Source organism: Schistocerca gregaria, chromosome 7 (assembly GCF_023897955.1).
Source record: "Schistocerca gregaria isolate iqSchGreg1 chromosome 7, iqSchGreg1.2, whole genome shotgun sequence".
NCBI lineage: Eukaryota > Metazoa > Arthropoda > Insecta > Orthoptera > Acrididae > Schistocerca > Schistocerca gregaria.
In genome coordinates this window covers 426,460,325-426,472,523 of record NC_064926.1, presented here as the reverse complement: position 1 = coordinate 426,472,523, position 12,199 = coordinate 426,460,325, and the positions used below count along the sequence as shown (strand labels likewise).

Below are 12,199 nucleotides of genomic sequence, written 5' to 3'. Positions count from 1 at the left end.
CTGATAAGTACATTCACCCTCTTGAATTTTGGAATGACTTTGAGGATGTTCTCCCCAACACTTGGTCAGAAAGAGAAAAAATTTCATTTATAAGAAGTCATTTGTCAGGTGATGCTTTGCGATGGTCAGCGGATGTAATGATCAAATGTAAAACTTTATCTGAATTTAAGTCTGCATTTCTCAACGAATACTGGTCACATAACAAACAAAATGATGTGTTAAGGGAATTCTGGAGTGGTAAGAAGTTTTTCCCAGGGCGTGAATCAGTAAAGGATTTCGCTAGGAAGTGGGTTTCAAAACTGTCACATTTGACAGAAAAGATGAAGCCAGATATGATCATTATGGGTTTAGAAGGTAAGCTGCCGTGGTACTGGCAGAAGAGGATCATTTCCGCCCCTAGAGATAATATAGACAAATTTATTGAATATCTGGAAAGAGTGGAAAGAGTAGCTGCTGCTGAGGAGCAGGTGCAGCAGAATAACAAATCTTCTAACAATCACGTACAAAATAATGGAAACGTGAACGTTAGAAATATGGAAGTTAGGCACACCAAAACAAACTATCGAAACCAAAGCCGTGGCAGAGGAAGAGGGGGTAGATACTCACCACGCTTTCGTAACAACTACTATGACGAAAGTGGAGAAGTAAATACTATGCCATTAAGACAAGAAGGGAGTCATGATGCTACTATATCTAGTGGTGTCACAGATGAACACAACAGGCCGCGTGTGGGAAACTAAATCCCGTCTATGAGGAAACTGGCGCTCACCAGGCGGCAACAGTAACACAGCCAGTAACGGAAACACAGACAATCAGCCAACATACACAGACAGACAACATGGATGCCGAAATAAATACAGATAATACCAGTGATGTGTTAAGCCACTCTCACAAAATAGTGGATAGTATTTTGGATACACTAGAAAAATGGGTCAAGGAAGAACAGGAACTCAAGGTAGATAATGGGGAAGAAATAGATAATGGGTTTGAGTCTGATGGGAATAATGATGAAGTAAAAGCTTACATCTTCGATGAAAATGGCAATCTAAAAGCTGAAGTAGAAGTAGCAGAAGTAGAATCAGTACTGCAAAACTTTAGAGAGGAGGAAATGATGAATGAAGGGGGTAGAAATAGTAACGAGGTGAAAGAATCTAGTAGCTGTGTAAACGTGCCACAAATGGTTGAAGGTGACGACATTCTTATGAACAGCAATATTGCGCAGGGACACAGTTGCTCAGAGGTAGAGGATAGTTTGGCTGATGTGCAGCAAACAAAAGTAGAAAAAGTCGTCAGATGCTTCGATTTAAAGTTAGTGGACAGATTAGAGAAAGCAGCTAAGATTATAGAGCATGATGAGCCCCAGGATGTAAATGTAAATGTAATTGCAACTGATCAGAATTACTTTAGCTGGAAGAACATAGAACGAGATTTATTAGACGAGGTGTGTGAGCAACCTGTTCAATGTAAAATAACTCACCCTGTTATCAAAGTAAACATATCAGGAGTCACTGTGCGTTGTCTGCTTGACAGTGGCAGTGAAGCAAGTGCTTTATCACAAACATTTTTTTGACACCATACCCAATAAAGAGAAGTTAACAGTTATGAAAGTAAGTGGCTTAAAGATTATAGGTGCTACTGGAAAAGTCTCTAGACCAGTTCAACACGAAGCTTTGATACCCATTGGTATAAATGACGTAGTAATAGATCATCCTTGTTTGATTGTGCTAGGCTTAAGTGTTGATATGTTGATTGGTACTGATTTCTTATCAAAGTACCAGGGAAAGATCAATTTTGATCAGAACAACTTAATTTTAACTTTACCTGACTCTAAAGTGATAAGAGAGTCTTTTATAGGAAGTCATATAGGCGGTAGTAATGAAACTTGGGAACTGCCTATTAGAGTAATAAAGAATAAAGGATACTTGCAGGAAAATTTGGTTTTCAGTGAGAAGGAGGAAAGTGCTAAGGTTGAAGAGAGACACATCCTAAAGGAAATAGAGGAAAAGGTACAATCAACAAAGCAAATTGCTGACGAACAAAGATACAGAGGTGAGCTAGTGCTGGTCAAAACAAAAGAAAAATCAAAGAAAATTTCTGCAGAAACTAAAAAGTTTATGCAGGTATATCATGGACCATTTAGAATAGTAAGTAAACCTCATGCAAATGCCTATCGTTTGGAATATCCAAAGAGTAAGAGAGAACTAGGTCTAAGAAATATTGTGGATCTAAAGGAATTTAAAATTAACAGTAATTAATTACTGTAGGGAGTCTGCCACTCTTTGGCGGATACACGGTTTGGCGTACCGTGCAGTCCCAGCTGGGTGAAACTTTATTTCCTTTTCAAGTTTCATTCCCTTCTTCTGGTCTATCATAACAGGTAAGAATCACATATGTCTTCATGTTGTGTATATGCTATTAGGTTTTAAGTATTCTTAGTAAGGATCTACCTAGTGAATGGCAAAACAAAAGTCTGAGTACCAATAAGAGGCAAACATGGCTAAAATAAATAAATTAAAATATTTCATGTAGTTGTAAAGGATTAGAAACTACAACTAAGGGAGACACTTTGCAGTATACGAAGTACGGTATGAATATGAATAATCCATGAGATTATGCAGAAGGTAGTATGTTGCTAGAAATAAGGTTGTCTGAAGGAAAACAGCGTAAGAAGGTAATGCTCATAGAGGCAAGCAATGGCGTTTTAGAATTAAATAAATGGAGATGTGTGGAAGTGGTGTGAGGATCGCACCAAATATATAGAAACAGGACGTCAATAGGCTGACAAAGGAAAAGGGAGAAAGAAGTGGAGAAATGAAGTATTTTGAATCTGGAAGAAAAGGGAGAAAATGAATAAGGTGAAGAAGTGAAGTAAGTAAATTGAAGTAAATGATGTAGGATTAAAGAATAATTCCCTCACGTCTCGTGAAATGGTGAAAAACGCTAAATCTTGCTTGAGGCAAATAAATAGTTAAACAGACAACAGAAACACACAAATATTAGAAAATGCAGAAATTTGGAATCGGTATACTGAAAATAACTAATTTCTTTAGTAATTCATACAATAAAGCAAAGTGCTGGTCAGCAAATGACTTCTTTGAGGAACTAATCCATACGATAATTAAGCCAGAGTACATTAAAACTAAAAGGTTACTCAATTTTCTAAGTTGAAGCAAGATCTTAATATATTAATTTGCTAAAAGAATTTTCACTATTTAGGAACCTAAAAGATTATTTATGAAAGAAGAAAGTAGGAGCTATTGTATCAGATACGACTTAGTGCTAAATGTCTTTCTGACAACTTCACAATTAGTAAAATAGTGCCAGAATATAAACTATAAAATGTACTTTGTCCTACCTTAGATATAAGTTGAAAACAGAAACTTAGACTGTATTGTCTGTTTCTCAGGGACATGCAGGCTGCATGAATGACTGACAACAAGCGGTAGGGAGATTGGAAGTAGAGACGCAAACCACAGTGAATACAATTTCCTCCCACAATTTTGTCAATCAGTGAAATTAAATGAGTGTTACAATAGGACACCCACCACAGTGCCGAGTATTATAGTAAAAGAAAAATGTGAGTGCGTTGCAGTGATAAAAGTCGTGTGTATTTTCTTTTTCAGGAAGAGACTGATTTTAAAGAAAAAAAAATAACTATTTTGTAACCATGGAAAAATTTATATTTCCATGTAAATGTATGTAAATAATTTGTGAATGTCTTCTGTACTAGGTTTTCTATGTGTATATGAGTATGGTTATTTTGTGTATGTAGTAATAAGGAATTTCCTAAGAAGAAGCAACTTAAGTTGAAAGAGGTATACTAAAGTAATCCATCGCTTGTTTGTTCTTTTAGAAATTTAATTTTGTTCAAAAATAGATTTTCACGAAAATTAAAAAGGGGGTGATGAAGCAAAGCAAGCGCTGTATCATGTATAAGATACAGAGGCGAGCGAGTGCACGGGACTTACCCTAGTTCACTGCTAGTAGCGTCACGTCATCGTAACGCGCCTGCATATAGTATTGCACCACATTTAACATAAAAGTAAAAATTAAGATTTGTGTGTAAAACTTTGTTAAAGTATAGTTCTATGTAATAATGTTTCAGGTAACAAATCTTAATGTTATAAAATTAGTAGTTTACGTAAAATTCACGTTTTGAAAGAAAAATAGGAGGCGCTAAATAATGACGCTAGGAAGCCAAAATTTGGTGAGAAGGTGTAGTAAGAAGTCATTAATGAGTGGTGCTGGTTTCCAAAACCATAAAACTAAAATTGACTCCAGAATCCGCGTTTTTCGGAAAAATCAGAGGCGCGAAATAATAGAGCTACAATATTGAAAATTGGTAGGATGCTTCAGTTCACCCTAATAATAATAATGGAAATACCACAATCAGTTACCTCTTCTAGTTTTTTAGTAATTTAGTAAAAACTACTTTTGTGAGTAAAATGTACATAAGCATTATAGATTAAGTACTTTAAATTTTAATGATAAAACAAATTCTTTAAGACCAATGATCAGATAGGACAATTAACAAAGCTACACCAAGTTTTAGTCTTGTAGCATAATTAACAGCTGATACAAGTCTTGATAAAGCTATGGTTCAGAGGTAACAATCTACCGTTAGTTCCATTGTAAAAATTCTAGAGAGTAAAGTTTTAATTTTAGCGGGCTGAGATTTTCTACGTGCTTCTGTACTGCTCAGATGTATGCATACAAAAATTGAGAAGTTTGTAAAGCTATTATTAAATGTGATATTTAAGATTATGTGCCTGAGATAGCGGTCATTTGGAGGCCGCAGGCATCTGCATATGAACGGAAAGAACAGATGCTCTCTTGGCGGTACGCGCCGGAGCTATATAAAAAGAGCGGCAGAGGCAGTAGTAAGCTCACTCCGCATTAGACCAACGCCTAGTCCACGCGAGCTTAACGTCCGATCGCGCCTCGCCTCGGGTGACGTCATAGCGGGCTGTGACATGCGCGTACTTAGCAATGTAAACGGACATTGAAAATCGCGAGGACTGTACACCGTCCTGGATCGTTTGGACTTCGGTAACAAACTGTTATTGTGCCGTCCGTGTGAAGTATAATTCCGCGTGGCAAGTGGTGACTAACTCCACTTTTAAGGCGAGCATTAATCTTTTTTTTTTTTTTTTAACATTATTGCGAACTATTAATAGAGCACCGTTAGTTAGAGTAATGAACTATTCGGGAGGAACTTGCTGTAGAAGTCGCCTCTGAACTATTAAACGATTGGCTGAATTAACAATATTTAATGTCTTTAGCATTTTCAGAAGTTTCGAGTAATTTGTGTGAGCCTTTAAGATAATAAAATCTTGTTTGGAACTTTAAATTTTATTGAAGCAGCCCTAATCCCGTGAAGAACTATGGATATTTTTCGTTTAGCTGGGCTGTACAGGAATGTGGCCGTGCAGACTGGGAACTAAGGTCAGTAAGTTTCCCTTCGCTTTCTGACTGGCCACCAAATTAGTTGCCAGGCTCGCGTGATTTAAGGTGGCAATGTTCAACTTTCATTCAACATTAAACAACGACTTCTTCGCCGTCCCACATATGTTGCATCGGCAATAGTCTGTTACGTGAAATGAACATTCAAACAACTCGTTCGACAACTTCTTCGCCGCCCCACAATCTCCTCAATGGGAGGACAACAGACAAAAATTCGCTCGAGTTTCACCCAGACTTGTGAATAGGGGTGTGTGTGGTTCTATGGCAGCTACATATTGTTCCTAGCAAATCCGATTCAGAAATCTGATTACGTAGCAGGCCTGGGTGCGGAGTCGTTTAAAGACCAGAAGAAGAGCAGTAGAAGGGTGCCGCTTGAAGTGTTGAAGAGCACGACGGCGGTCTCTTATGGCTGCAGCAATTTCCGGAGTCCACCAAGGGACCATCTTTCGCTGGGGGGGAACCTGAGGAAGAAGGGATTGCTGAAACAGCTGCTGAAAGGATGGCGGCAGTCGAAGTCTGTGTAGATTCATCAAACTGTCATGTGGCAATACAGGGGGGTTGGGAGCAGAGGAGAAGGCACCCCACTCAGCCTTAGAGATGGCCCACCTGGGAGGGTGACGGAATGAGACACACTGAAGGAAGGTCAAAAAAATTGGGTAATGGCCATTGTCGCATAAGTCATCGTGGACACCCAACTGAATTGAGGAAAGAAGGCTGGGACTGCAGATGGAGAGGTCAATGATAGAGAAAGTGCTGTGCGCCACACTAAAGTTTGTGGGAGCACCTGTGTTTAGTAAACAGAGGTCAAGCCCTGCCAGAAAAGATTCAACTGTCCTGCCCAGGGCAGTAGTCGTATGATTACCCCAAAGAGGGTTGTGGGCATTAAAGTCGCCTAGTAGCAGGAAACGAAAAGGGAGTTTAAACTTCCTGGCAGATTAAAACTGTGTGCCCGACCGAGACTCGAACTTGGGACCTTTGCCTTTCACGGGCAAGTGCTCTACCATCTGAGCATTTTTTCATTTGTGAGTATTCTTTTCAGAACTTTGCAAATTTCTTTTGCATAACTTTTACTCTTTTTCCACCTTTACCGAAACTCTGTTCTCTCTCAGCACTATCATCCCTCAAATAGCTTTATAATCATCCTCCGACATTATTCCAGTATTAACTACACACATATTTCATATTACAGAAGTTATCTGGAATGGCTCATATGAGATGTTCCATTGCAGGCATCTACTGATGCTGGCAACACACTGATAAAATGCTTGGAACGATTTGCAACTATGCACACATCTGTTACCACTTCATCATTTACTCTTAAAGTTATCTGCTCCACTTCATCTGTGGTTCTGGCTGTCTCCTCCTTCACTGTATCCCATATTGTCTATCTTTTGACCGGATGTAATTATCTTCTCATAATGAATTTTCTGTGATGTCTGCTTACGGCCTTCAATACTCTGCAGTGTCTTGGGATGACCTACAGTATCAACATCAGCACTACCTCTGACTGAAAAGCGCAGTTCCCTTTTTGTGCTACAATATGCCTGTATTCTTTTTCTAAACATTGGTTGAATCTGGGTTAGTTTTCAAATAACGTAAAGACTTTATTAATGAGTGTGTAACATTTTTCACTCTTGTCATGAGCACTGTATTCATGACTCCAGTTCACATCATAAGAGTTTCCTGAAATAATCAGTTTTTGGTGAACTGAGAACCTTCTTGAACTCAGATTTGACAGATTTTGTTTCCTGACCAGTGAAAATGAAATGAGTGTATGGCATTGTTGGCCAGGAGGGAAGTTCAGCCACCTTTTTTTGTTGATGCCATATCGGCGACTTGCGAGTCAATGATGATGATGGACACACAATACCCAGTCCCCTGCTGGGAATTGAACCCGGCCGCCCTGCGTGGTAGGCGATAATGCTACCGCTATGCTAAAGAGGCGGACTCCTGATCAGTGTTAACATTTAACATAATGAAGTGCATGTCATGGTCCAAGAGGCTGTTGACTACTGCTTTCGTAATACACCATAACATTGTTTAATAGGTCTATAAAAAGATTTTCTATTTCCATTTTTAAACAGTTAGCTACTGTAGTTGGTCAATTTATGGTAATAATGTGTTGAACAATATTTCCAATGCAAACAAATTCTTAATGAAAGAATTTTAAAATTGAAACGCCGTCCAAAAGCCTTATTTCTGTTAAATAGGCCAGTAGAGATTCAATTTGATTTATTGACCTACTGATGTTTGCTGTAGCCGCTTTTCATACACTTACTATAATATAACGGACTTGATTTGAAATTTTACTTCTGTTCCACATGCTTCCATATGCTGCCCCATGCAATATTCATTAATATTTATGCTCTTAAGTAAGTGACAGACACTGACAAATGTGGCAAATCATCCTTCCTCCATTTTTGCTCTGCTGATGTGAGATGCTAACCTAAATCCTATAATACTTCACATATCTACACCAGTGGTCACAAGATGTTCAAAGAGGCATATTAATTCAAATGAGTTCGATAGCCAATTCCCAATGCAAGTAATTTCTCATTAATTTAATTCCTTAGCCTTCTACTATTCTGATGGAATAAGGACAGCTGGCATTTCACACTGACAGATGTAACATTAAGGAAGTAAATGTTTGGTTATTGTTAAAAATCTTCAGTTAATAGCTGTTTGAACAGATTCAGTGTTATAGAATTATGTGGTTTAGTTTCTGTCTGGAACTGATTGTTTGCTTAAAGCCTAACCTCTCTTGAAACTTCATTTCTTTGGATCTTCACAACCCTAAAAGATGCTGCTCCAATACTGGTAACCACTGGTATTTTACCATTCATGACCTTACGTTTTCTGGTATTAAGCCAACCACTTCACCTTTCCCTTTCCCACTGTTGTGAAGGCCATGCCTAATATAATACCACCAATTGATAGAACCAACAGGAATCAAAACAACATGTGACACACAGCTGCAAAAGCACCCTTTAAATCCCCTGACCCAACACCTTTATCTTCCACTGCCTGCTGCCACTTTCCACCTCTCGCTACCTCTCTACCTTATTCACTTGTCCAGTTATTACCTAGCCTAGTCTGTTTCAGCCTGAACAGCTACAATTTTCTCCCTACTACATTTTCCTCTCTACTGCACATCCTGCAAAAGGATAACTAATTTACTCAATGTTACCCAAAACAGACAGAAAAATGTGGACTGACATGAAGCCTCCTATTACACAAAAGTTATGTGGTAGGTAACAAGAATATAATCATTCACTCTTTAGCATAAGGCAAACATTTACTTGAAACTTCATATATTGTTTTGTTTAATGCAGTCATTGTATGTTTTTGGGAGTAAATCAAGTCTGCCCCGTCACAAGAAGAACTGTTGCTAAGTATGACATGGCTGTTACTGCTTTGAGACATTACACCCTCATTTCTTAAGCTAAGTGTCATACTATCTGAAAATAAAGCCAGTTTTCAGAGACACATATGAATACTTATATAATATTATGTAAAGCTGGACTGCAAAATTCAGTACTGGATTCCAGTATGTTTTCCATTTCTAAACTCACGTTTGGTATCGCTGTATCCATCAACTTCATCTCCATTTCTATACCATTTCATGTTATTAGTGAAATTACGACGTGATGCTCGGCATGTAAGAATGACAGTGTCTCCTTCTACAATTTCTTCCTGCACTGGTAATATTCCAAAACCATCTGCTACATCTGAAAGTTAATGAAATATTGTCATTGTGGCCAACAAACTGTGAATAACAGGAAAATTAGATGAAAGTAGTTTGAACAGTTTGCTCTTAAAGTGAGCAACTATTTTAATAAACAGTCCATATTTTAAAAGCATCCATATTTATAAAGCAGATAATATCTCCCTCAGAGTTGTGCTGTATGTTAGTTTGGTAACACATTCGTTTCTCTAAAGTATACTTTCTTCTTTATCATTTTTGTATGATGGTAACACACATAACAAAACAGATGTGTTGTTTGTGAACTACTTAAGAATCCAAAAAAGGCGCCAATATTGTGTGACCTGCAAGTGTAGCATTATGTGTAATAAAAACTCACCTGGACTTTCACTATCTAATTTCAACAGCCGAAATTTTCAAAACCTGTCTATGTAAGACAGTTAACAAGCTATAGTGCATTCCTTTTCATTGAAAAGTGCAACACCTCCTCCATCCATAGAGTACTGATTTGTACTCATACAGAAATTCATTTTCAGTGCACTAATTCAAAATTAACACAAATAAATGAATACAGCTGAGAGAGAGTAAGAGCAAACATTTATTAGCCACCAAAAGAATTAAAGATGGCACACAAACTTGGCACTGTAAGAGCTGTAAAATACTGCAATTTGTAAATGTGTACTGACAGACAATTGTTTAACTCTGCAACATGCAATGGACTTATTTATTCAGCTGTGTATTACACATATTTTTCTTGTGATATCACTGTGTGCCAAATTCTCTCAAATTAGCATGCCACAATGTAAGCAGGATTGAATCCAGCCATTGCTGAAAGCATGACATTCAAAATGCGCAATGGACATCAGAATAAGATAATTACAGCAGTAAATCAATGTTTTGTGTGTATTAAAAATACACAATTAAATCTCTTAAGTTTCAGATTTTTAATAATTTTATCTTATTTCAATGACTTAAGAAAATTACGACCAAAAAATGTCAGGAGATGCTGGAAAGAAAATGTATGTATTGCAAGAAGCTTAGGGTGTGAAAGCACCACGACTATTTCTACAAATGAATTTTTAGATGCAGCTAACCTGATACTTTGAATTAGATCATACAGCTATTGAAGAGGTACTGAACTGGACTAGGGAGAAAAGAAACTGATGCCATAACTTGATGAAAAGAAGGCCTCTTTTGATAGACGATATCAAGGAACTGTCAGTAATGAAGGAAAGAATGGAAGTAAAAGTCGTAGAGGGAGACCAAGGCTTTACTGGAACTGACAAGTTCAAATGAATGCAGTATGCAGTAGTTGTGGAGAGATAGAGAGCATTGCACACCACTTACTTGAAAGATGATTTGCTCTACTTATGGACATGAACTTGATATTATTAGATGAAGGTGAAGAGACACACTTTGTGTACCTAAAGTTTTAAGAAGTGTGACACAGCACCTCGATTACCGAATACTAATCACGCCATTATCATATTGAGTATATTTGTGAACATGGAAGTGACTCTGAATACTTTACTAGTGAACACAATAAGTGATACTAGATAGCCTAAGTTTTACAGAAAGGGAAGTGTGCTCCTAGGAAGCCTAATGGCACATCTAACATGTTCAATATACATGAATGGTTTATCAGATAGAATCAACACCACTATAATACCATCACTGATGACACTGTTGCATACAGAAAAGTACTGCAATTGGATTCTGATGACATTTTCACGTGTAATGAATTGTAGTTATCTTTAAACGACAATCAAAGAGGCTCAGCCAGAATCATTACAGTAATAAAACAATAAGCTCACAACAAAATTAATAATCTGTGAACATGAATAAGAACATGAATTTAAGAATTAAAACTTAAAAAAGTTAATTCCCTTTTTGTGAAGTTAATATTGCTTATTACTGTCATAGCATGACAGCCAGCAGGTGTAATCCATAATGTAAACAAAATAATTATTTTATTCTATGTACTAACTGATGACTTACAGCATTATGGCATGATTAGTTGGAAGTCACATTAAAATGAAACTCTGGAAAGAAATTCTAAAGATTCAAGAAAAAAAAGAAAAAATCTGTGGTGCAGTATGTAACTTCAAAAAAATTGAATGTTTCGTTACAGGCATTGAAAGTTACTTTAGGTAGTTACCACAAAGAAAAAAAATCTTTGCCATCAGAAGAAGCACAACTGATAAATACAAATTTAAGAAACACTTAAGTCTCAGGCTTCTTAATTTTTCTCAAATTTGTTCTTAAAAAAAAGGTGGTTTGAATAAATGTTAGTGAAAAGAGAAATCCATAGTTAGGCCAGGTCAGGACAGAAAAATGAGTAACAGTGGATGAACAGGCTGCATTAGAACTAATAACTATGAGCTCAACTGTGCCCATAATTTAACTCTGAAGACCTAGTGGTTTCAACATAATTCATTCATTTTTTTAAATTACCCACCAGTGATGATGATCTGTGTTTTCTCTGTGTCACTTCCATACTTATTAGCAGCAATGCATTCCACTGTTCCAGATACTGTAGCATTCAGCTGCAGTTCTGAAATTGTTTCATATCCATCCTCTTCATCCTCTTCACTGACAATATAATTTTTGAAATTTTCATTCTGTAAATCAAATTCAAATTCATTAAGACATGTATTTAACTTTCATTTGAGATCAGTAATAAAACCTAGGAATTAACTAAATTGAATTATTTATAATCACAAAAATAATGAATGAATGAATGTATGTATGTGTAGTTCACTCTTCCATCTATAATTATGTGCTCAAACCAAATTTTACAGTGATATTGGTTGCACTTTATGAACTAAACAGCTGCTTCATTTTTCTGGGATTCTGTTTATTAAACAAAAAACACACAGTTCTATGGAATTTCGACAGCAATGGAAACTTACATTCTTCCCACATCTAAATTTAAAGGCAGATTTCTCTTTTAACCACACCTTCGTATCCAATTTGATGATATTTATTCCGATTAAGTTTTCTAAACAGCTGGACTGTACATAATATCACTCA

General features: G+C 36.9%; 1 protein-coding gene across 3 annotated transcripts in view; it reads right to left on the bottom strand.

The window, feature by feature from the left end:
* The window catches only part of LOC126282034 (vascular endothelial growth factor receptor kdr-like), a 329,784-nt gene that overhangs the window by 111,580 nt on the left and 206,005 nt on the right, over positions 1-12,199 (bottom strand). For all 3 annotated transcript variants that reach the window (XM_049981445.1, XM_049981444.1, XM_049981446.1), the window contains 2 exons: positions 11,625-11,787; positions 9,036-9,191 (listed from right to left, as the gene is read on the bottom strand). In XM_049981445.1, coding sequence (XP_049837402.1) covers positions 9,036-9,191; positions 11,625-11,787 — 319 coding nt within the window. The remainder of the gene's footprint in view (positions 1-9,035; positions 9,192-11,624; positions 11,788-12,199) is intronic.